Below are 27,434 nucleotides of genomic sequence, written 5' to 3' on the forward strand. Positions count from 1 at the left end.
GATCCCATGAAAAATATGGCCTCTAGAGAGGTCACAAGGTTTTTTCATTATTTGACCTACTGACCTAGTTTTTGAAGGCACGTGACCCAGTTTCGAACTTGATCTAGACATCATCAAGGTGAACATTCTGACCAATTTTCATGAAGATCTTGTGAAAAATATGGCCTCTAGAGAGGTCACAAGGTTTTTCTATTATTTGACCTACTGACCTAGTTTTTGAAGGCACATGACCCAGTTTCGAACTTGACCTAGATATCATCAAGGTGAACATTTTGACATATTTTCATGAAGATCTTGTCAAAAATATGGCCTCTAGTGAGGTCACAAGGTTTTTCTATTTTTAGACCTACTGACCTAGTTTTTGACCGCACGTGACCCAGTTTCGAACTTGACCTAGATATCATCAAGATGAACATTCTGATTAATTTTCATAAAGATCCCATGAAAAATGTGACCTCTAGAGTGGTCACAAGCAAAAGTTTACGCACGGACGCACGGACGCACAGACGCACGGACGGACGCACGGACGACGGACGACGGACGCTGCGCGATCACAAAAGCTCACACTGTCACTTTGTGACATGTGAGCTAAAAATGATAAGTCTCCAGGTTCAGATGGATTTACTGTAGAATTTTTAAAGGTTTTTTGGATGAAACTTGGTCATTTTGTTGTAAGATCTATTAATTATGCATTTACTATTGGTTCCCTATCTGTTACTCAAAAACAAGGAATAATAACATGTATCCCAAAAGAAAATAAACCCAGAAAATTTTTAAAAAACCTCAGACCACTTACATTGTTAAATGTTATCTATAAGTTAGCCTCTGGATCTATTGCAAATAGACTGAAGTCTGTATTACCAAAACTAATAAATCATGACCAGACTGGTTTTTTACAGGGTAGATACATAGGAGAAAATACTAGGCTACTGTATGATATAATGAAAATAACAGAAGAAAGAAAGATTCCTGGACTATTAATTACAGTAGATTATGAGAAAGCATTTGATACATTATCCTTCAATTTCATTGAAAAAGCTTTCGATTTTTTTAATTTTGAAATTCGATGAATTGGTATCCCCCGCCGAAAGGGTTTGTGGTGAGGAATGGCAAAAAAATATATCCGGCAAAAAGTTAAGGATGTTAATAAGAAGCAAATAATTTCATTAGTCAAAATCAATTTAACAGAAAACAAATGTTTAATAAAAGAGTACATAATAAATGTATGATACTTTGATCCTGACTAAAGAATTTATTTTGAATGGGATATGCTTACTGTAGTAAGCTTAGCTTTTAAAATTAAATGCAGTTAACTGAAATGTGAGCTTGAAGTTTAACTGGAACGAAATATTGTCTTTGAGTGGTTTGGCACCAGGTGTTGTTGTGTTAACATGTATATTTGAACTTAAAAGAACAGATGTTCTTAAGAGAACACAGGTAAGATATCTTGAACATGGCTGAGGACAAGGTTTGTGCAGTCACAACTTAATATATTTATTTTTTTAGGGGGTGGGGGTGTGGGGGAACAGGAGAGGAAACAAAATTTCACATGTTGATTATAAATATTGATGGAAAATTAAAAATTAAAAAAAAAAAGGGTAAAAGAAAGGGTGAAGTTGGCGGGGGGGGGGGGGGGGGGGGGGAAAAGGGGGCAGAGGATGCATGATCAGTGGTGGGCATGACTGGGTGGAGGAGTGAGGTGGGGAAATGGTACAACTTGCATGTTGATAAACAATCATGGAAGGTTTGAAAAAAATCTAAAACAAGAAATGAAAAAAAAAAAAAATTTTTTTTGGAGGGGGGTGGGGGGAGGGAAAGTGGGGGGGGGGGGGGGGGGGGGGGGGGGGGGGGGGGGGGGGGGGGTTGGGAGGGTGTGTGACCAAGGCAAGTGGGTGACCAGGTGTGGGTGTGCAACTTCACATGTTTATAATAAATGTTCACAGAAAAGAATGAAAGAAATTTAATGAAATTCTGCCAAATGGTAAATTTGTTATGTACAAATATGTGGATTTTTAGAAAATTAAAGGGCAATAACTCTAAAGTTACAAAACAAACCCGTTCGAAATTGTGTGTGCACAACCACATTATAGTGCTTTAATTCTGTTAAAGTTTCATAGTTCAAGGTCAAATATATCAAAAGTTATGATGCAGAAATTGCCATACCTATAGATCTATAGTACCCTATATAGTTAACACTGGAAACTTCTAAGGGCCATAACTCTGGCATTACTTGGGCAATCTGTCTGAAACTTGATGGGCCCCATAACCTCATAGTGGTGAACACGTATATAAGTTTGTTTAAAAAAATTTAAATAAGAATTTTTTTTTTTTTTTTTTTTTGGGGGGGGGGGGGGGGGGGGTGGTGGGGGTGGTGGTCGGGGGATAGGGAGGGATGTAATCAAGGTAAGGGGGTGACCAGGTGTGGGTACACAACTTCACATGTTTACAATAAATTTTCATGGAAAAGAATGGAAGAAATTTAATGAAATTCTACCAAATGGTAAGTTTGTTATGTACAAATATGTGGATTTTTATACAATTAAAGGGCAATAACTCTTAATTTACAAATAAATCCGAACAAAATTGTGTGTACACAACCACATTATGGTGATCTAAATTCTGTTTAAGTTTCATAGTTCTAGGTCAAATATATCAAAAATTATGATGCAGAAATTGCCATATTTATAGTACCCTATATAGTTAACACTAGAAATTTCTAAGGGCCATAACCCTGGTGTTACTTGGGCAATCTGACTGAAACTTGACGGGCCGTAAGAACTCATAGTGGTGAACATGTATATGAAGTTTTAAAAAAATATTCCCAACCATTTCCTAGATATGGCTCTGGACGGATGAGCGGACGGAAAGACGGACGGACAACGCCAAAACTATATCCCTCTGACTTTCATCAGGGGATAATAACAAGAGGGCCATGAAGGCCCTGTATCACTCACCTGACCTAATCAAGATTAACATTCTGACCAAGTTTCATTAAGATATGTTCATAAATGTGACCTCTCGAGTGTAAACAAGCTTTTCTTTTGATTTGACCCGGTGACCTAGTTTTTGACCCCAAATGACCCAGATTCAATTTTGACCTAAAGATTATAAAGGTTAACATTCTGATCAAGTTTCAAGAAGATACATCATAAATGTGGCATCTTAGAGTGTTAACAAGCTTTTCCTATGATTTGACCCGGTGACCTAGTTTTTGACCCCAAATGACCCAGATTCAATTTTGACCTAAAGATTATAAAGGTTAACATTCTGACCAAGTTTCATTAAGATACGGTCATAAATGTGGCTTATACAGTGTTAACAAGCTTTTCCTTTGATTTGACCTGGTGACCTAGTTTATGGCCCCATCTGACCAAGATTTAAACTCCACCTAAAGATCATCAAGATTAACATTCAAACCAAGTTTCATTAAGATATGGTCATATGTGGCCTCTAAAGCGCTAACAAACTTTTCCTTTGATTTGACCCAGTGACCTAGTTTTTGACTGCACATGACCCAGATTCAAACTTGACCTAAAGATTATCAAGAATAACCTTCTGACTAAGATTCATGAAAATAAAATCATAAATGTGGCCTCTAACATGTTAACAAGCTTTTCATTTGATCTGACCAAGTGACCTAGTTTTTGAACCCACCTGACCCAGATTTAAATTTCAACTAAAGATCACCAAGATTAACATTCTAACCAAGTTTCACTAAGATATGGTCGTAAATGTGACCTCTAGAGTGTTAACCAGCTTTTCCTTTGATTTGACCTGGTGACCTAGTTTTTGACCTACATGATCCAGATTCAAACTGGACCTAGAGATCATCAAGACTAACATTCTGACCAAGTTTCATGAAGATACAGTCATAAATGTGGCCCTTACAGTGTTAACAAGCTTTTCCTTTGATTTGACCTGGTGACCTAGTTTTTGACCCCAGATTACCCAATATCGAAATCATCCAAGATTTTATTGAGGGTAACATTCTGACCTAGTTTCATTAAGATTGGGCCAAAACTATGACCTCTAGAGTGTTAACAAGCTTTTCCTTTGGTTTGACCTGGTGACCTAGTTTTTGAACCTAGATAACCCAATATCGAACTCATCCAAGATTTTATTGAGAGTAACATTCTGACCAAGTTTCATTAAGATTGGGCCAAAATTGTGACCTCTAGTGTGTTTACAAGCTTTTCCTTTGACCTAGTGACCTAGTTTTTGACCCCAGATGACCCAATAACAAACTAGTCCAAGATTTTATTGAGGGTAACATTCTGACCAAGATTCATTAAGATTGGGCCAAAATTGTGACCTCTAGGGTGTTAACAGTCAAATTGTTGACGACGGACAGACGGACAACGGACACAGGGTGATCACAAAAGCTCACCCTTAAAATACTTTCAGATTAGAATATGGCAGTTGGATACAAAACATGAGCTAAAAACTTAATAGGGAGGTTGATCATGACCAGCAGATGATCCTTATTGATTTTGAGGTCAGTAAGACAAAGGTCAAGGTCGAAGTGACCTGGAACAGTTAAAACACTTCTCGTTGATATCTTGAGAACGCTACGGCCTAAGATCATGTAACTTAATATGCAGGTTGATCATGACCAGCAGATGACCCATATATATTTTGAGGTCAGTAGGTCAAAGGTCAAGGTCACATTGACCCAGAACAGTAGAACTTTTTTTGCCAAATAACTAGAGAATGCTTTGGTCTAAGATCACATTTGATACAGAGTTTACTTATGACTGGTATTAACACATTTATATTATTGATTTGAGGTCAGTATGTCAAATGTCCAGTGCACAGTGACCATATAATTTCTGTTCCTTTTGCAATTACTGAATGCATCAAGGGGGGCATTTTTGTATAGCTCTTGTTACAATTTTATGTAAAGATCTGTAAAATTAACTGTGCTAAACATAAAACGCATATAAAAAAACTTACATTTTTTATCTGAAGGCTTTTGTATATTGGCTGAGAAAAGATGCATTTTACCTTGAATCATAAACTTGTCAATAACTCTGTGAAATACACTTCCTTTGTATCCAAAACCAAGTTCAAAGGTAGACAGTTGCACAAAGTTTTCAACTGTTTTAGGTACTATGTCTCCAAATAAACCAATTTCAATTCTTCCAGCAAGTTCATCACCAATTGCTATATCGAAGTAGACAACTTTTGTCACATGCGCTTGTTTTGCAGTCTGAAAATAAAGTAGTATGATCCATGATGATGTTACGTCTAAGGGTAACAATTGCCTGTTACTTAACAAGAGCTGTCACAGGAGATAGCTCGATCTACTATTTCAGTGCTGGATAGTGAAATTGGGCACATCTGAGGAAGCTGAAGCTGTCACTGGAGTGTTTAATGACTCAAATGTGGATGAAGATATTGGACAATAGTTTAAGTCTCAAAAAATTAAATCAGTATTAAAAGGAACATAATTCATAGAAAACTTCTGCAAAAGTAATGCACCATGTGTCATATCATGCGGCTATTTCGGAACAACTATTTCAAGTTTGAATCAAATCTATTTAGTAATACTGGAGATACAGCAAAAGTGCATCACAACTTGAACCGGAAATTCTATTAGTAACAAGAGTAGCAGACTGTCACAAAATACGCTCGTCATCGAACTTGACCTAATTCAAGGGCCATAATCCAAGAGTGCCTGGGGTGATTTGGCTGGTTATCGAACTTGGCCAAGATATTTAATATGCCCACAAACACTGTCAGCAAGTATGGTGGAGATCGGATGAAGACTGTTCAATTTTGAGAGCGGAAAAAGCTAAATTCGCAGATTTGAAGTAATCCAAGAGTGCCTGGGGCGATTTGGCTGGTTATCAAACTTGGCCGAGATATTATGCCCAAAAATATTGTCACCAAGTTTAGTGAAGATCGGATGAAAACTCTCTGACTTAGAGGGCAGACAAGGCTAAATTTGCAGATTTCGAGTAATGCAAGGGCCATAACTCAAGAGTGCCTAGGGCAATTTTGCTTGTTATCGAACTTGGCCGACAAACATTGTGAAGATCAGATGAAAACTCTTTGACTTAGAGGGCGGACATGCTTTTGGACACCCGACCGCATGCCTGCCCGCCACAGGTGTTCACATAATAATATAAAAAGAGGGCGTAACTCAGAACAGACTCATACCAGCATTATCAAACTTGTGTTACATGATGTGAATGATGATGTGGAACAACCATTTTCAGTTTGATCAAATCCATAAATTTAAACTGAAGTTCTAAGTAACAAGGGATCACAGAGTGATCTTGGCTCCCACCACTGAGCCACTTTTGATTGTTCCAAATTTCAAGACTAGCTCAAGGTCAAAATCAAGGTCAAATTTCCTTTCAGTACACATCATTGTGCATGTGGTCCATGCATATGGTCAAAATTTGGAAGCTGTAGCTTGAGAAATGTGAAAGTATGTCACAAGATCAATTTCAAGGTCAAAGTTCATTTCGGTATACAAAACTATGCATGTGCTTCAAATTTGGAGGCTGCAGCTTGAGAAATGTTGAAGTAGGTACTAGATAAAAATCAATGTCAAATTTCAATTCTGAACACAAAAATATGCATGTGGTCCAAATTTGAAGCCTGTAGCTTGAAAAATGTGAAAGTAGGTCACTAGGTCAATCTCAAGATCAAAGTTCATTTCGGTACACAAAACTATGCATGTGGTCCAAATTTGAAGGCTGTAGATTGAGAAATGTGAAAGTAGGTCACTAGGTCAAAATCAAGGTCAAATTTCATTTCAGAACATAAAACTATGCATGTGATCCAAATTTGAAGCCTGTACCTTCAAAAATGTGAAAGTAGGTCACTAGGTCAATGTCAAGGTCAAAGTTTTTTTTTCGGTACATAAAACTATGCATGTGGTCCAAATTTGAAGGCTGTAGCTTGAGAAATGTGGAAGTAGGTCACTAGGTCAATGTAAGGTCAAAAATTTTTTCGGTACACAAAACTATGCATGTGGTCCAAATTTGAAGGCTGTAGCTTGAGAAATGTGGAAGTAGGTCACTAGGTCAATGTCAAGGTCAAAAATTTTTTCGGTACACAAAACTATGCATGTGGTCCAAATTTGAAGGCTGTAGCTGGAGAAATCTGAAAGTAGGTCACTAGGTCAAAGTCAAGGTCAAATTTCATTTCAGAACACAAAACTATGCATGTGATCCAAATTTGAAGCCTGTACCTTCAAAAATGTGAAAGTAGGTCAGTAGGTCAATGTCAAGGTCAAACTTTTTTCCGGTGCACAAAACTATGCATGTGGTCCAAATTTGAAGGCTGTAGCTACAGAAATGTGAAAGTAGGTCACTAGGTCAAAATCAAGGTCAACTCATGTCAATGTTCATCTTGCCACTCAAAACTATACATGTAGTCCAAATTGAATGTTGTAGGTTATTGACAGGAAGATTTTAAAAGCTTTTCCCTATTTAAGTCTATATGAACCATGTGACCCCCGGGGCGGGGCCATATTTGACCCCAGGGACATAATTTGAATCATTTTGGTAGAGGACCACTAGATGATGCTTCATACCAAATATCAAAGTCCTAGGCTTTGTGGTTTGGACAAGAAGATTTTCAAAGTTTTTCCCTATACAAGTCTTTGTAAACCATGTGACCCCCAGGTCGGGGCCATATTTGACCCTAGTGGGATAATTTGAACCACCTTAGTAGAAGACTACTAGATGATGTCACATACAAAATATCAAAGCCCTAGGCCATGTGGTTTTGGACAAGAGGTTTTTCAAAGTTTTTCCATACATATGTCTATTTAAACCATGTGACCCCCAGGGCGGGGCCATATTTGACTCTAGGGGGATAATTTGAACAATCTTAGTAGAAGACCACTAGATGATGTAACATGCAAAATATCAAACCCCTAGGCCCTGTGGCTTTGGACAAGAGGTTTTTCAAAAGTTTTTCCCTATATAAATCTATATAAACCATGTGACCCCGGGGCAGGGCCATATTTGACCCCAGGGAAATAATTTGAATCATCTTGGTAGAGGACCACTAGATGATGCTTCATACCAAATATCAAAGCCCTAGGCCCTGTGGTTTTGGACAAGAAGATTTTCAAAATTTTTCCCTATATAAATCTATGTAAATTATAAAAATAAACAAAGGGCCATAAGTTAACTCACTCAAAAATTGTTGAACCAGTCTGATTTTCAGGGGGACACAACTAGGGTACCAATACATCATTCTGACAAAGTTTGGTCAAAATCCCCCCTGTAGTTTCTGAGGAGATGCGATAACGAGAAATTGTTAACGGACGGACGAACGGACAGAATGACGGACAGATGGACCGCGGACGCAGTGATTTGAATAGCCCACCATCTGATGATGGTGGGCTAAAAAGGGGATTTAACTCATAAAATATTTGCACCAGAGTTACTGACTTTGTGTCATATGATGAGGATGATGATCTGGAAAAACTAATTTAAGTTTTAATCAAATTCATTAAAAGATTCAAAGATATAGTGAAAGTGCACCACAATTAACCTAAAATTCTCAGTAAAAAGGGGACATAATTCATGAAATATTGATGCAACCTAACTAGATCTTGCTGGTGACAATGTATTAAATTTAAATAAGAATTTCAATTAAAAACAAGAGATCACAGAGTGATCTTGGCGCCCACCATTGAGCCATTTTTGATTGTTCCAAATTTCAAGACTAGCTCAAGATCAAATTTCATTTAAGTACACATCACTGTGCATGTGGTCCATGCATGCGGTCCAAATTTGAAAGCTGTAGCTTGAGAAATGTGAAAGTAGGTCACAAGATCAATTTCAAGGTCAAAGTTCATTTTGGTATACAAAACTACCATAAAAACTCGAATATATCACGCTAGCATGTATATTACACACCCCCGATCTTGCATCAAAATCTTGGGAAAAATGCTTACATTGTAATATATTATGCACCAAAAAATCAGTCAGAAAGCGTTGTTTACAAACTCGAAATCGGCCATTAGCAGCATGCGTAAAAACAATTTCTCGTGAAAATTGCAATTGCTGCATAATCGGTTACAGACAACAGTGACAATATCAGAGACAAATTCTTTCTCAATCTGTCAACACCTTAGTACGCTTTAAAGCCCTGCTCCACGGCTATTCAAATTCCATTGTATGTATGCAACCAATGATAACAATAGGTAACAGTTAAGGGCCACGCGTCACACTTTATTTCATAGTTCATAGTCATGATTTTCATGCTTTTTCAGTGACAATTTAAGGTTAAAAGGTAGGACTGGAGCAGGTCTTTAACAATAACAGACGTGCTAACAAACCTCATAATTATGGGCATCAAACGAGAAAATCGCGGTTAATTGGCATGTTTGTTTGCCAATATACGAGCGGCTGTAGTGATAAGTAATAATTGGCTGGAAATAAAGAAATAACAAACAATCTGTTTCAATTGCAATTTATTTGTGCATCCTTGAAAGATAATGATTTTAATGATCAAACACCTACAACACGGAACTGCGAAATTTTATATTTTGCATAATTATTAAACTGACACACTATCCGCTGCATATTTATTAACTAAATTTACAAATACAAAAATTTAAACTCTCAATCAAAACCAACATTATCATCAGAGGTTCGGTTCCATACGTGTTTTTAGACCCACCCAATAAAACGCTCTTCAAGATGAGGTTAAAAAAGCACGGCCAAAAATGTAAACACATGAGAGGTGACAAAATTGTCCGATTTTCGCCGATATTTTCGGGTTTTCAAGCTGGGAAAAAATGTTTGAAGCTCTACCTTGGTGTATACACAACCCTTTGAGAAAATGAAAAAAAAATCGTAAAAAAACTGCGTAATATTTTCGAGATTTTACGGTATGCATGTGCTTCAAATTTGAAGCCTGTAGCTTTAGAAATGTGAAAGTAGGTCACTAGGTCAATCTCAAGATCAAAATTCATTTCGGTACACAAAACTATGCATGTGGTCCAAAATTGGAGGCTGTAACTTGAGAAATGTGAAAGTAGGTCACTAGGTCAAAATCAAGGTCAAATTTCATTTCGGAACACAAAACTATTCACGTGGTCCAAATCTGAAGCCTGTACCTACAAAAATGTGGAAGTAGGTCACTAGGTCAATGTCAGGGTCAAAGTTTTTTTTGGTACACAAAACTATGCATGTGGTCCAAATTTGAAGGTTGTAGCTTGAGAAATGTGAAAGTAGGTCACTAGGTCAATGTCAAGGTTAAAGTTTTTTTTTTGGTACACAATACTTTGCATGTGGTCCAAATTTGAAGGCTGCAGCTTCAGAAATATGACAGTAGGTCACTAGGTCAAAATCAAGGTCAAATTTCATTTCGGAACACAAAACTATGCATGTGGTCCAAATTTGAAGCCTGTACCTTCAAAAATGTGAAAGTAGGTCACTAGGTCATTGTCAAGGTCAAAGTTTTTTCCGGTGCACAAAACTATGCATGTGGTCAAAATTTGAAGGCTGTAGCTACAGAAATGTGAAAGTAGGTCACTAGGTCAAAATCAAGGTCAACTCATGTCAATGTACATCTTGCCACTCAAAACTATACATGTGGTCCAAATTTATTTTGTAGGTTATTGACAAGATTTTGAAAGCTTTTCCCTATATAAGTCTATATGAATCATGTGACCCCCTGGGGCGGGGCCATATTTGACCCTAGGGGGATAATTTGAACAAACTTAGTAGAGAACCACTAGATGATGCTACATAACAAATAACAAAGCCCTAGGCTTGGTGGTTTAGACAAGAAGATTTTCTAAGTTTTTCCATATATAAGTCTATATAAACCATGTGACCCCCAGGGCGGGGCCATATTTGACCCTAGGAGGATAATTTGAACAATCTTAGTAGAAGACCACTAGATGATGTCACATGCAAAATATCAAAGCCCTGGGCCCTGTGGTTTTGGACAAGAGGTTTTTCAAAGCTTTTCCCTATATAAGTCTATATAAACCATGTGACCCCGGGGCGGGGCCATATTTGACCCCAGGGATATAATTTGAATTATCTTGGTAGAGGACCACTAGATGATGCTTCATACCAAATATCAAAGCCCTAAGCTCTGTGGTTTTGGACAAGAAGATTATCAAAATTTTTCCCTATATAAATCTATGTAAATTATAAAAATAAACAAAGGGCCATAACTCACTCAATAATTGTTGAACCAGTCTGATTTTCAGGGGGACACAACTAGAGTACCAATACATCATTCTGACAAAGTTTGGTCAAAATCCCCCCCCAGTAGTTTCTGAGGAGATGCGATAACGAGAAATTGTTAACGGACGGACGGACGGACCACGGACGCAGAGTGATTTGAATAGCCCACCATCTGATGGGCTAAAAACAAGAGGGCCATGAAGGCCCTGTATCGCCCACCTGACCTACTGTCCTAAAGATCATCAAGATTAACATTCTGATCAAGTTTCATTAAGATATGGTCATAAATGTGGCCTCTAAAGCGTTAACTAGCTTTTCTTTTGATTTGACCTAGTGACCTAGTTTTTGACCCCACATGACCCAGATTCGAACTTGACATAAAGATCATCAAGATTAACATTCTGACTAAGGTTCATGAAGATACAGTCATAAATATGGCCTCTAGAGTGTTAATAAAGGTTTTCCTTCAAACTGACCTAGTGACCTAGTTTTAGACCCCACCTGACCCAGATTTGAACTTGACCTATAAATCATCAAGATGAACATTCTGACCAGGTTTCATTAAGATATGGTCATAAATGTGGCCTCTAGAGTGTTAACTTGTTTTTCCTTTGATTTGACCTGGTGACCTAGTTTTTGAAAACTGGACCTTGATATCATCCAGATTAACATTCTGACCAAGTTTCATGAAGATACAGTCATAAATGTGGCCTCTACAGTGTTAACAAGCTTTTCCTTTGATTTGACCTGGTGACCTAGTTTTTGACCCCTGATGACCCAATATCGAATTTTTTCCAAGATTTTATTGAGGGTAACAGTCTGACTAAGTTTCATTAAGACTGGGCCAAAATTGTGACCTCTAGAGTGTTAACAAGCGTTTCCTTTGATTCTACCTGGTGACCTGGTTTTTGACCCTAGATGACCCAATATCGTACTTGACTAAGATTTTATTAAGGGTAACATTTTGACCAAGTTTCATTATGATTGGGCCAAAATTATGACCTCTAGAGTGTTAACAAGCTTTTCTTTTGATTTGACCTGGTGACCTAGTTTTTGACCCCAGATATCAAACTCATCCAAGATTTTATTGAGGGTAACATTCTGACCAAGTTTCATTAAGATTAGGCAAAAATTGTGACCTCTAGAGTGTTAACAGTCAAATTGCTGACGACAGACAACGGACGTATAGACGACAGACACAGGGCGATCACAAAAGCTCACCTTGAGCACTTCATACTTAGGTGAGCTAAAAAGACTTTTAAAGGTATTTCTATTTTAAGCTCTAGCAGCCCCTAACAGGGGCCAAGTACCCCTAACTGAACAAATTTGGGAGAGGACCATACACATTGTAATGATGCTACAGACCAAGTTTGATGAAGATTCATCAAGCGGTTCATGAGAAGTTGTTTAAAGGTATTTCTATTTTTAGCTCTAGTGGCCCCTACAAGGGGCCAAGTGCCCCCATTTGAACAAAGTTGGGAGAAGACCTGATAATGATGCTACAGACCAAGTTTGATGAAGATCCACCCGGCAGTTCATGAGAAGAAGTTGTTTAAAGGTATTTCTATTTTTAGCTCTAGCGGCCCCTAAAAGGGGCCAAGTGCCCCCATTTGAACAAACTTCATAGAGGACCTCACCAGGATGCCTCATACCAAATTTGGTGTTATTCTGACCAGTAGTTTCAAAGGAGATGTTTAAGGATAAATGTGGATGCCAGACCATCCACACCATACTACCAGTCTGTAGAATGTCCAGGGATTTCCATGGAAAAGTACTCTGGTACACCTGGAAATATTCCCTAGTATCCCTGGAAATATTCCCTGGTATCCCTGCAAATATTCCCTGATACACCTGGAAATATTCCATAGTATCCTGGAAATATTCCCTGTTACACCTGGAAATATTCCCTGGTATCCCTGAAAAATATTCCATGGTACACATGGAAATATTCCCTGATACACCAAGTTTCTTACTGAAAAATCATGTTGTTAGTAGCTCAGTCAGAAACAAAAGATTTCTAATGATTAATTTCTTTGTTCAAACTTTGACATGTGCACAATTTGTATTGAGTCTCAGGTCAGTCTGAGATATCTTTTCATCTTTTAGCATGTTCATTGAAGCACTCAAATTTCTCTGACCATATAAATTCATACATATGTGTTGAGGACATACTTCTTATAAAACTTTATATGCACACACTATTATTTGAAAGTTAAAATTATAACATTTAAAATGCAATTAAGACAGTGGTTCAAAGTGATTTAAGTAATAATTACCTTAATTATGTACTGAATATGTCATCAAGTATTAGATAAACTGTTGCTAGAGAAGTATATTTATTATCTATCATTCACACATACCTGAATAGAAATTACCTGAAACCAGATGAAAGTTTATGCCATTGAGATGAAGAGTTCCTGCTTCAATCTATAATTTCGGTTCAGGTGAGCTAAAAACTATCGTGCAAGAGTTATTGTCCTTGTGTCATATGATGTGGATGATGATGTGGTACAATTGTTTAAAGTTTGAATCAAATCTGTTTGGTAATATTAAACAAGGATAGAGAGAAAGTGCATATAAGAGGGTCATGATGACCCTGGATCGCTCACCTGAGTAATATGAGCTACATGTTTCAAATGTCAAACTGATGATAAAATATTAAGAAAGTCAGTAGGTCACATTCATGGTCAATAAAATTCAGTTATATGATTTGTGTGCAAAACTGTGTATGTCATCGTGCTTCGCACTCGTGATTTAATTATTACGCATCCAAACTCCTGCCCATATTTTATTAACTGATAAAATATAGGAACAGATTTATTATTTCTTAAATAAACATAGGGGGAGGACTTCTTAAACCTTAGCAACTTGTATGTGAAATGGTGGCAATCAAGCTAAGACTCCTAGAAGAGTCTAAGAGATTACAAATCAACAAGTTAAAAATACTAAGTGACAGTCAGTCTGCTATAGACATTGTTAACCTTGGATGGGAGAACAAAATGCACAAATTCTTGTCATCAGAAATACTGCAACTGTGGCAAGATCTTAAAATGACTGGAGTAGACATCCACCTTTGAACCCCTGGACATGCTGGTATCAGTGGGAATGAGACAGCAGACAGACTGGCCAAAGAGGCAGTTATAGAGGCAGAAAGCATGACAGATGATGAGATAGTTACAAGTCAAGCAGATATCTGTTATGCTGCTAGGGATTCGGTGAGTATGAAATGGCAAAGAAGGTGGGATATCAGTGAGAATGGATGTCATCTATATCAGTTCAGGCAAGAAGTTAAACCTAAACACATCAATTTCCAGAGATTAAAAAATCAGAAAACACTGCTCCAGCTGCACAGTGGTTATTTCTTTAAAGAATATCAAAATAAAGTTGGAAATAAAGAAACGCCATTCTGCAGATGCCAGAGAACCAGACAGAGACTGTGATCCATTTTATAGATGAGTGTCCAATATATGAAGCCCACAGAGAAAAGCTGAAGCAGGAGTTTTTCCTTAACATGGGTATCAGAGACTTCAGCGCTGAACTTTTTCTTGCAAATACAGCAGATGATCCCTAACAAAGAACACTGGGAAAACTTGTCAGCTATAATTGATGACTTCATTGAAGCATCCAAAAGATTTGTTTAAGTCTTTTTTTATTATTTATAAAATAAACACAACTGAATTTTGCGAAATATTATACTAAGAGTCTTCAAGAGTACAAACTAGAGAAGAAAAACGTATAATGTGTACGGTATATACTGGAGAGATGGTGAAACATCAGAGGAAGTTCCAGTAACGTTCGGAGTCCCACAGGGCTCTGTCCTAGGCCCCCTTCTATTCTTACTCAACATTAATGACCTGCCTGAAAATCTGATTTGACAGGTTTGCTTATTCGCCGATGACACTGCTGTCTATTTAACTGTAAATAGTTCTGCCCAAGAAAACATCCTCCAGCAAGACTTAAATAGGTTACAGCTATGGGAAAGTTAAGTGGGACATGGAGTTCAACCCCTCAAAATGCACTGTTATGAACATAACAAGGTCAAAAAATCCTTTCAAATCAAAGTACACACTCCATGGCCAAGTCTTGGAAACAGTTCATGATGCAAAGTACCTTGGGGTCACTATATCCTCAGATCGTAATTGGAATAAACACATCAATTTAGTCACGTCCAAAGCTACCCGAACACTTAACTTCATCAAGCGAAATATCCCATGCAAAAACCTGAAAGTTCGAGAAGTAGCTTATAAAGCCCTAGTCAGGCCACAGCTAGAATATGCTAGCTGTGTTTGGAACCCTTACACCCAACAAAACATCCATCAGATCGAAATGATTCAGCGGAAGGCAGCGTGATGGGTTAATCATGACTACTCCCCTTACAGCAGTGTCACAAACATGCTATGTCAGCTGAGATGGCATACCCTTGAAGACAGGAGATCTGATTCACGCCTCCTTATGTTCTACAAGATAGTGAATGGTTTGGTTGCTGTGCCACTCCCTCCCTATGTCAGCCCCCATCCTGTCTAACAAGACATATGCATCCCCACTCTTATACTCAGATCCTCACTCCCTGTAATTACTATAAGTACTCTTTCTTTCCAGCCACCATAGTGCTTTGGAATTCCCTTCGAGTCTAACTTGTGCAAGCCCCCACCGTGAACCAGTTTAAGCAGGGTGTGACCAAACTTGTACACAAATGCTTAACATGATAGACCTGTTTTTAAACTGCTTTTATCTGTAAATCTTTCTTGTTTTTTAACACTATCAACTGTATTCATGCTTGCAATACACATTGTGTATTATTTTTATCCTCCTATCCAATCTACTTTTAACTTCTTGTACAGCTGCACATAATTATACTCACAAAGAGGAGTGCTGCAGTATAAATAGATAGATATAGACAACATGGTCATTAGTAGCAACTTGATGCAGGCGCAGTAAAATGTTTTTATGTTTCACTGTTACCAATCAAGATCAAGAACTCTCAGTTTTGGGTTTATGAGACAGGGTCATTCCTTCTAACTGCAGCCTATCGAAAAACAATAGCAGTGTCTGACCTAGAAGTTCAAGAGATCCGATTAAGACCAATGTCCGGGCATTAGACAACTTGCAATGAATTTTCATTGCGTTTTATTATTTTATCAGTAAACGCTTCTTTAGTAAAACCGTAAAAGAAATAAAATAAAACTATACCGATCCTAATGACAAACAAGGAAAGAATAGAAAAGCAAAGTAGACCGATGAAACAATCATTTTTCTAAGTTTCAACGTCGTGTCATCAAGTGGGATAGACGCTTTTTAGGTCACCGCTTCGACCTCGTAATTACACGTACTGCGAAATAGTACCGCACTCCATCTAAATGGAAAGCAATGTCAGGTCATCACATTTTATTTAGTAGCAGGGCCTTCTAGCAGTATGAATTGCTGTGACATAGTCATATTTCGTTCTTGAAGAAAATTTCATCTTCCGATCTTACTGAAGCTATTTTTAGTTTTGGGAATTTCCTTTTTGGAATTCCTTAATTACTTTTAGGGAATGTTGTGTGTAATCAAAGGTTGAATATCATGACACCAAGGTACTGATTTTACAATGTCTAGTGAAAGATTCTGTATACTGTTAACAAAATGCCTGGGTAAGAAGAAAGAGAAGAAGTTCATGAAATCATCCACTTCAAAAGTAGAAATACTACCAGGAACATTGTTACTACTTTTGGATGTTATCAAAAACTCTGCTCCACCAAATCAATTACAGTTTGTTTTAGAAACTCTTGACCAGGAAGATGTGGAGGTGACGTGTTCCCGTGATGATTTCAATGATATTAGCAGAGATGAATATGAACTTTTAATAAATGTGCCAACTTGTGCAGACAGGTATCAAATATTTATGAATAAAGAATGGATGCAGGAAGGTCAGAAAATGAAAGTTGGAGATTATGTTGAAGTTTATGATAAAGCCTCCGCAAAAGATTTGATAGGAATACTGCGATTCAGAGGTCATGTGCATGGTCTTAATGGAATCCACTTCGGTGTTGAGCTTGTGGTAAGAGTTTAAATAAATAGTGGTAAAGCTACAATGTATAAATACTCACACATGATGTAGACATATTATACCAACTTCCTGCAGACTACAATGTTTGATGACTCTTGGATTTAGGTTCAACTGGTTGAAAATGAAAATTTATGTTTTTAGACTTTACACTCAGACATCATTACAATATTGTTTGAAACCAGATGCTAAGTATGTCTGTTGTTTAAAACAGAGGACTTTTTGTTAGGTAATTAATATTGTGTTATCAACTGTAATCCTGATTCATCAGTTAGGTAATATTGTGTTATCAACTATAATCTTTATTCATCATTCAAGATTTTAGCTAGCCCGCCCGCTTAGCTCAATAGGTAAGAGCATTTGTCTACGGATCTCGGGGTTGCGAGTTCGATCCTCGGGCGGGGCATATGTTCACGGTGACTATTTGACAAACGACATTATGTCTGATATCATTAGTCCTCCACCTCTGATTCATGTGGGGAAGTTGGCAGTTACTTGCGGAGAACAGGTTTATACTGGTACAGAATCCAGGAACACTGGTTAGGTTAACTGCCCGCCGCTACATAACTGAAATACTGTTGAAAAACGGCGTTAAACCCAAATCAAACAAACGAAAACAAGGTTTTAGCTCACCTTAGCAATGCTCAGGTGAGTTATTGTGATCGCTCGATGTCCAGCGTACATCTGTTTGTCGTTTGACAACATTTAGCTTGTGTATGCGATAGAGGCTGTATTTTTCAATTGATCTTCATGAAATTTGGTCAGAATGATTGCCTTGATGAAATCTAGTTCGAGTTCGAATATGGGTCATCTGGGTTGAAAAACTGGGTCACTAGGTCAAATCAAAGAAAAATTTTGTGTATACGCGATAAAAGCTGTATTTTTCAATTGATTTTCATAAAATTTGGTCAGAATGATTGCCTTGATGAAGTCTAGGTTGATTTCTAATATGGGTCATCTGGGATTAAAAAGTAGGTCACTAGGCCAAATCAAAGAAAAACCTTGTGTATGTAATAGCGGCTGTATTTTTCAATTGATCTTCATAAAATTTGGTCAGAATGATTGCCTTGATGAAATCTAGGTCAAGTTTGAATATGGGTCATCTGGGGTCAAAAAGTAGGTCACTAGGTCATATCAAAGAAAATACTGGTTTAAACTCGAGACCACATTTTTGGTCCAATCCTAATGAAAATTGGCCAGAATATTTGTTTCCATGAAATCACTACACTATTATGGTGTGTTTCTCAGGTGAGCGACCTAGGGCCCTCTTGTTTAAGGTACATAAATGTACAAGGTGAGCTGTCGTGACTGGTCATTGTCTGGCATCCGGCGGCGTGTGTCGTCCAACACCTGTCAACATTTGTCTTGTGAACACTCTGGAGGCCACAATTGTTACCCAATATATATGAAACTTGGTCAGAATGTTTATCTTGATGATCTCTAAGTCAAGTTCAAAACTGGGTCATGTGGGATCAAAAGCTAGGTCAGTAGGCCAGATCAAAGGAAAAGCTTGTGAACACTCTAGAGGCCACAGTTGTGACTCAATCTTTACGGAACTTGTTCAAAAGTTTGTCTTGATGATCTCTAGGTCAGATTTGAAACTGGGTCAAGTGGGGTCAAAAACTAGGTCACTAGACCAGATCAAAGGAAAATCTTGTTAACACTCTGGAGACCGCAATAAAGTTTGAAACTCATGAGAATTAGTCAGAATGTTTGTCTTGATGATCTATAGGTAAAGTTTGAATGTGGGTCATGTGGGGTCAAAAACTAGGTCACCCAGTCAAATCAAAGGAAAAGCTTGTGAACACTGTAGAGGCCACAGTTGTGACCATATCGTTATGAAACTTGGTCAGAATGTTTGTCTTGATGATCTCTAGTGAAATTTGAAACTGGGTCATTTGGGGTCAAAAACTACAGATGACCCCTATTAATTTTGAGGTCAGTAGATTTAAGGTCAAGGTCACAGTGACCCAGATCAGTTAAACCAATTCTGGACGTTAACTTGAGAACGCTTTTGCCTAGGATCACAAAACTTGATAGGGAGGTTGGTTATGATCAGCAGATGACCCCTATTGATTTTGAGGTCAGTAGGTCAAAGGTCAAAGTCACAGCGACCCGGAACAATTCAACAGTTTCTGCATGATAACTTGAGAACACTTGGGCCTAGGATCATGAAACTTGATAGGGAGGTTTTTCATGACCAGCAGATGATCCCAATTGATTTTGAGGTCAAAGGTCAAGGTCACATTGACCCAGAACAGCACAACTTTTGTGTACAGTGACCAAAAAATTTCTGTTCCTTGTGCAATTACTGAATGCATCAAGGGGGGCATTTTGTGTTCTACAAGCTCTTGTTAAAATTAGAGTTAAAGTGTTAAATGAATCGGTATTCCATGTGAAAGAGACGTCATGGGCATTCATGAGAAATGAAACATATTGCAATTTTTATTAATTCAGAGGCAATAACTACTGTGTTAAAGTGCAGGTTATGGATAGGTTAGCTGAATGTACTTCTCCTCATTAACTAAATATTATCTCTGTATGACTTTTGTACACACAGCTAAGGCTGTAGTATGACAGACAAATGGATACAGACATTGGTAAAACTATATCCCTCCTATTTTAACAGGGGATAAATATCTAAAAAAACGTGACATTTTCGATTTGATTATTATCTTAAGACCAATTGGGATACTAACTTTATGTCATCTATTTTCATATTTCTTTAGTCAAACTATTAGAAAGTCCATCAGTAAAACTTAAGTGTGGATTAAGTTTTATTACTCACCTGTCACGCAGTGACAAGATGAGCTTAAATTGGGATCGCCCTTTGTCCGTCGGCGTCTGTCCGTCCACAATTTCTTGTGAACACGATAGAGACCACATTTTGCAACTGATTTTAATCAAACTTGCATGCAATTTGTACTGGTGTAATGTCTCAGTTTCTTTTGAAAACTGGCCAGATCCCATCATGGTTTTTAGAGTTATGGCCCCTTAAAGGGCCAAAAGTTGCTGTTTTGGCTTGTGAACACGATAGAGACCACATTTTGCAATGGATTTGAATCAAACTTGCACACAACTTGTATTGGCTTATTATCTCGATTCCTTTCGAAAACTGGCCAGATCCCATCATTGGTTCCTGAGTTATGGCCCTTTAAAGGGCCAGAATTTGCTATTTTGGCTTTTGCAGCCATATAGAGACTTCATTTATGGTTTGATTTGATACAAACTTGCAAAATATATAACAGTAGATCTTGGATTCCATGAAGAATCCTTCAGATCCAATCATAGGTTCTGGAGTTACGGCCCCTGATGGACCTCTGAAAGAGTCAAAATTTGTTAATTTTTACCTTGTGAACATGATAGAAGTGACATTTAACATTCAATTTTAACCACACTTATACACAATTTAAGTCATAATAAGATCTCTGTTCCTTTCGAAAACCGGCTTAAGATTACCTAATGGGTTCTAGAGTCACTGCCCCTTAAAGGTGCATATTTTCTATTTTGGCTCTTTCAGCCATACAGAGGTTTCATTTATGCTTTGATTTGACACAAACTTGCACAGAATGTTTACTGTGAAATCATTAATATTCGTGGGGAACTAATTTTCGTGGATTTCGTGGTTGATTTAATCCACGAAATTTAATCCCAACGAACAAGTAAAATTCCCATTCATTTTATGTCCAAAGGTTGAAATCCACGAATTCATATCCCCACGAAATTGCCGATTTGACCAAAACCACGAAAATTCATGTCCACGAAATTTAATGATTTTACAGTATCTCAATGATCTCTAGGCCAAGCTAAACTGGGTCATGTGGGGGTCTAAAATTAGGTCACCAGGTCAGATCAAAGGAAAAGCTTGTTAACACTTTTGAGGCCACATTTATGACCCTATCTTCATTAAATTTGGTCAGAATGTTTATCTTGATGATTCCTATGCCAAGTTCAAAACTGGGTCATATGGTTTCAAAAACTAGGTCTCCACTGAAATCAAAGGAAAAACTTGTTAGCACTTTAGAGGCGATATTTTTGACCATGTCTTCATGAAACTTGGTAAAAATGTTTATCCTGATGATTCCTAGGCCAAGTTCGAAACTGGGGCATGTGGTGTCAAAAACTAGGTCACCACTGAAATCAAAGGAAAAGTTTTAACACTAGAGGCCACATTTATGACCCTATCTTCATGAAACTTGGTCAGAATGTTTATCTTGATGATTCCAAGGCCAAGTTTAACAGGTGAGCGATATAGGGTCATTATGACCCTCTTGTTGATAGTCTTATTGATAAATTTAAAATAAAAGAGTAATTTCAAGAATAAAATAAAAGTAATCATAACCATTGCCACATAGTCATTGACCATGAAAACTGTTGTTGAGTGGGAGATTTCCCTTACATGGAAAATATCATATACAACTAATCAGTTTAATGACCCTATATTCTAGCACTATTAGACATTTACAATCATGCCTGGTAATCTCCAGAATCATAGCAAGTGGCTTTTGTATGGAAATGCTTCTGCTTTGATTTCCGGTTATGATGGTTCTAGCATGAAAACATAGACACAAGTAAGCAAATCTTACGTTATTTTCTTATATTACTGCGTATGAAAAATCAGCGAATGCTATTTGATGCCCGATTAAATAATGATTACAGGCAAACATACATTGTCAATTTCCCTTGCTGAGACCGACTGTTTACTGCCTGTTAACTTTAGAAGTTGTACACCTGATGACATTTCAGCGATTCAGAACCACAAGCATTGCATTTTGCTAGTGTTTTCGAACATATATAAGTTTTCTGGCAAATAGTGGCGTCAATCGATTAATGATTCCCAAACGTTTCAATTGTTGTTCTCTCAAAATGTTTTGAGAGCATAGTTTACGAATGAAATGCTGCAGTATACTCAGTGTTATGATTCGGTTGATGATGTCATGATTTTTCAGAGGTGGTTATGATTCTTCGTAGCATATAACTGCCATAGGCTTACCTGTGTCTGTTTTCATGCTAGAACCATCATAACCAGAAATCACAGCAGAAGCATTTAGAAATGCAAACATCTCTCATACAGTTTAAAGACTCACCACGACCAAGTGACCTACTTTTTCCTCCCACATGAACTTGGTGCAAATCATTCTGATAATACTGGTATTATACATCTATTCTATGTAGACAATTTAGGCCCTCCTTGAATTAATGTGTTTTCACAACTTCATCTGCAAACTTATTCAGTCATTCTCTTCTCAGTATAGTTTTATAAACATAGAATAATAACTATCTTACACTGTAGAAACGAAGTGTGGTCTAAACACATTGTCTTGGCCTTATATATGTCACTGTCAATTTGTAACTAGATGCTTGTTATTTCTCATTTTTCTTCAATAATGCAAAGCATGTATAATTACCATCTTGGAAATACAAAAGAATACAGTTATTTTGTGGTGCATCTTAAAAAAAAACTGGATAGCATGATGAGCATCTGGTTCAAAATGCCACCTCTGCAGCGCTGACTCCTGCTTCCGGTCACAAATGCACATAGGTGGATGAAACCTATCTGTAAATCAAGTAGATTATACAATTATAAGACATTCTTTTCAACAAGATCCGTACGATGACTTTTCAATCTTTCATTTGCGTACACTAGTGTGAAATATATAGTCACATGCCTACTTTTGGTTCCAACCAGTCCTATTTCACAACTTTAAAAGGTCCTCTCGTCAAGAAATGCTAGCTCTCTGAAAGTCGACCTGCATAAATAAAAAGTATAACAATTTCTTGGTGGAACGTCATTGCTCGTTTTTTTAAATAAAGTCTTAAATTTGTTACAGAAAGTAAAAAGGCATATCACCTTTTTTGTTTATTTACATTTCTTTTATAGTTCTGGTCATTAGCGACGCCTCGGAAGTTGAATTGGCTCTTATTTTCAACTCACCTCCATAAGGCCAGTGTTTACAGGCCGTATATTGGAGGAAGATAAATGTAATGTAGGCTTCTGAGATACTGTTAACAATATCAGTATGGAGGGACAAGCATACTGTCTCTTGACACTTTTTCTCTGACTCAGCAGCAAGCTGACCATGGAGTGAAATCTAATATAAATTAGCTAATACTAAATTAAACATTTTACACATTGACTGTATTTATCTCATTCAGTACAACAAAGGTCAAGGTCACAGTGATGGAATGTTCAGGAATCAGCGTTACTTTCAATGTGCTCCAGAGTCAGCATTATTTGTGGGTCTTCACAGAATTCGGCAACATAAAGGGCCACCTCCACAGCGTCAGTCAGACATAGCCGGAGCCAGCGCTGCAAACGTGTACAGTCAGTACGGGAAAGAAAATGCTTACGGATTAAAGATGGGTGATAGAATTGTGTGGATAAGTGATGAAGGACCAGAAGCAGGAGTTGTCAAGTGGATTGGGCTACTTCCAGATTGCAGAGCAGATGACGACATCACTGTTGGAGTTGAATTTGTATGTTATTTCGTCATCCGTCCCTATTAATGATTTGTCAGTTTCCAGTTACTGCATCAGATATATGAAAGAATTCTATATGCCTAGTTTAAACAAAAGACATAACATACTGTAAACTAGACTTGGCCTTATTCATGTCATAGGTCAAGGTCATGGATAGAACTTGTAATCCATAGATCTGCACTCTCCATATTGAGCTAAGTGGACTGGCTACCTAGTCAACGCTCTAGAATCCTCATTTTCCATTTGATCTTCATAAAAATTATCAGATTGTCTTCCTCTCTGAAATTTAGATCTTAAACTAGGTCATCAGTTCATGGTTTATGCCAAAATGGTTATCTCATTGGGATATGAATCCATGGATTGCAACTTTGATCATAAAATGAATGGGATATTAAAAGTACTTTCCTTCATATTTAACCAGGTTTTCATAGAAAACCGTTTATTAGATTGGGTTGTGTCATTTGATGGGCGGGCAGGCGTCAAACTTGGTTTTGGCACAATAACTATAGTTTGGAACAAGCTATAGACACCAAACTTGGCCTGTAGATAGATGGTAAGGAGGCGAAGGTTGGGATTGCATTTGGGTCAAGGTCAAGGTCGCTGTTGCTAAAAGAAGAAAAATTGGTTTCCGCACAATAACTTTAGTTTATATTGATGTATTGAAATTAAACTTGGTCTATAGGTAGCTTATAGGAAAACCAAGGTTGGGATTGTATATGAGATGATTGGGGTCAAGTTCAAGGTCAGGATAACTTATCTAATCTTCAAATTCCACGTTAATCTTTACACTTAGAAAATTCCATGGTGGCGCAGTGGTCTAGAGCGTTGGGCCAAAGCTACTTTTTAGTTGGTGGGACTGATCTATTTCTTATAGACTCAGACCTCTGGCTCAAGGTAAATGTTGACTTTAAGATAAAAGATCTTTTTTTTTGTCTGGTATGCATAAATGTACATCCAAATAGTTTGGTTTAGATATTCACCATTACAACCCATGCCTCAAAGGTCAAGGTCACAGGCACCTAAGTTATCTTTCTTTTTTCATAGGTAAATGAAATTACTTCTCTTTTAACTCATAAAGTACAGTACATGTGATCTTTCATCAATTTTCTCACAAATTTAAAAATGAAATTATGTTTAAAGTAAGATGATTTGTGTTAAAGACATATGGGCCAGTTTTCTATAATTATGTACAGTACCGCCAGCGCAGAACCTTCATTTGAATACCTGTTGCCGTGATTCAATTTCGCGTGTTCGTTTTTACGTCCATATCGGATATTTTGGGTGGTCAGGAATGGTCATAGCTGGAAGCAGCGAACGCCGTGCGTTGCAATGGACGGACGCGATGGTCCGTGGTGGTCAGCCGCGAGGAACCCTGGTGTTCATTTAATACTTTTTGAAAGAATTTTTTTTTTCATAATTTGTAAATATAAATGCTTAAAATGTCTATACATGTACTTACTAATTATTTTGAATGTATATCTCGTTCGTATACGCGTAATCAGTCACAATGTGATGATATATAATAGTACATATCATATTGTTTTGTATTTTCTGTAAAATCTAATTAGAGTCGCATATTCTTTGTTTTGTTTCAACAGTTTTATTTCTGTTTTCAGGTCATTGTAAGTGTATAAATCTTTGATCTTATTGTTCATTTCTAAATTGATTGTTACTTAAATTTTATGTTATTTGCACCTCTTCTAACAATTACATTACAAATTATGTTTTACTAACACCTGTTTCTTACTCTGTTTTATTTATTACGGTACCTAATACGCTCTTTTGTTTCGCTTGTTTGTCAGTTTTCAGATGTTTAGAAATTATTGGTAAGTTTCTTTACACTGTTTAACAATTACTACTAATCAAATTATTGTAATTTGTTTGTAATACGTTTAATAATATAATAACTATCTTATTTGTTGACAACTTATTTGTTAACAACCTTTGATAAGATGACTGTACTCGAGTCTTTGATTTAATATTTTCATTACATATTAAAGGAATATTTAATATACACTTTTGTAAGACTTAGTTACATATCTTTCGTTTACGGAATTCTGCATACTGTCGTAATATTTGCTTTTTCTGTAAACAATAGACACAGTTGCATTTTTTCTAATTACAGGTAAACGTCAGCGGTGAATTTGGTGTTTGAGAAAAAGACGAATATGAAGTTTTTGTTCAAATTCAAATAGACAGAGTCTGTTATTTTACATCCTCTTGCTTATTTATTAACTATTACAACAGTCTTAAGTGCCATGTGGTGACCGAAAAAATTCTCCCTTTATTTGGTCTCAGTGTTGTTTATTTTTTCTCTGGTCCTTCGGGATGCTTGAGTCAATCCAATATCTCTACATACTGTACTGTAAAGTGAAGTTCCGCCTTATTGGGTGAGGGATGCTGCACATTTCATTACCCCTCAAGCTATAATTAGTTTACATGTTAGTGTTCTGTGTACTTAAAAGGTTTTATTAACTGTTACAATAGCAGTCGTTAAATAACATTTAACATGGGTGGTTACACCCTAAGAAAATTCAAACATCTTTAAAATATCCATCATATCAAAATTGTTTGTTTTTACAAAAAATTTATATTTGACGATACTAATATCATATATTGATGATAATTAATATCTACACATTTGTATCCTTATAAATGACCTTTGCTCCTGGAGTTAACTAAACATGATGAAACAAAAATATCAGTCTGAATGAGAAGTCTTTTGGAGGGATGTCAGGTAAGCACCATAAATTCCCCCAAGGATATTTTAGTCACAGACAAGTACAAGTAGTATATATAAGCTGCATAAGGCAATATTTCTAAATCATAGTTGTGTATCATTGACGTTATATATCTCTGACGTTATATATCTCTGACGTTATATGTAAATGACGTTATATATCTCTGACGTTATATGTATCTGACGTTATATATCTCTGACGTTATATGTATCTGACGTTACATGTCTCTGACGTTAGATATCTCTGACGTTATATATCTCTGACGTAATGTATCTTCGACGCTACGTTTTTTCGACACAATTATGTTCTGTCAGCGCTGTTACTAGTGGTGCATCCAGTTGTCGTCCCGCCGTTTTTCATGTTCCTGTCATTGCTTGTTCTGGCCTTGCCATATATAGCTCATAATTTTAATGATAATAAAACTAATTTTGTGTCCACAAAGTTCTAGATATCTACCTTTTCTCAGTTCGTCAGTTGTGTCTTATCTTCCAGTTCGTCAGAGGCCCACATACTTGTAGTACTAATACTGCCTAATAATAATGTGCCATATATGGTAAGGACAGAACAATGACGGGAACACGTTAGGTAAATATGTATAACCAGAAAACTGTTAAAAACTCCTTGTGCAGGAATATTGCAGGAAAACTAATCAGACACTAATTCTTGTGTAGTCTTTACCTGAAAAAGACAAGAAAAAACATACAGAATTTGTGCTCAGTACTTCCGAAGACCACTCAAACTTTTCACCCAACATATCATTTTACATTAATTCCTCAATGAAAATAATTACTGAAATATTAGCAGTTTGTACTTCACACAAATATATAGAAATGTTCATTGATCATTGAACCTTAAGCACTGGACCTTCACTTTAAAAAAACATCAAAAGAGAACCTATGTGCACTGTTTCTGTATATTCACGTGGAAAAGTTGTGCACTTTTAAAAAATCTATAATGCAGACGTTTTCGAACCAAACAGAACATTGTTACTGG

At 37.0% G+C, this 27,434-nt stretch overlaps 1 protein-coding gene across 1 annotated transcript in view; it reads left to right on the forward strand.

Annotated features, from left to right (window-relative positions):
- Positions 1-16,648: 16,648 nt before the first annotated feature.
- LOC128552652 (CAP-Gly domain-containing linker protein 3-like) overlaps positions 16,649-27,434 on the forward strand; it is a gene marked incomplete at its 3' end in the record, with an annotated part of 40,014 nt that continues 29,228 nt past the window's right edge. The window contains exons 1-2 of the mRNA XM_053533694.1: positions 16,649-17,214; positions 23,377-23,697. Of these exons, the coding sequence (XP_053389669.1) occupies positions 16,765-17,214; positions 23,377-23,697 (771 nt within the window). The remainder of the gene's footprint in view (positions 17,215-23,376; positions 23,698-27,434) is intronic.

Source organism: Mercenaria mercenaria, unplaced genomic scaffold (assembly GCF_021730395.1).
Source record: "Mercenaria mercenaria strain notata unplaced genomic scaffold, MADL_Memer_1 contig_3002, whole genome shotgun sequence".
Taxonomy (NCBI): domain Eukaryota; kingdom Metazoa; phylum Mollusca; class Bivalvia; order Venerida; family Veneridae; genus Mercenaria; species Mercenaria mercenaria.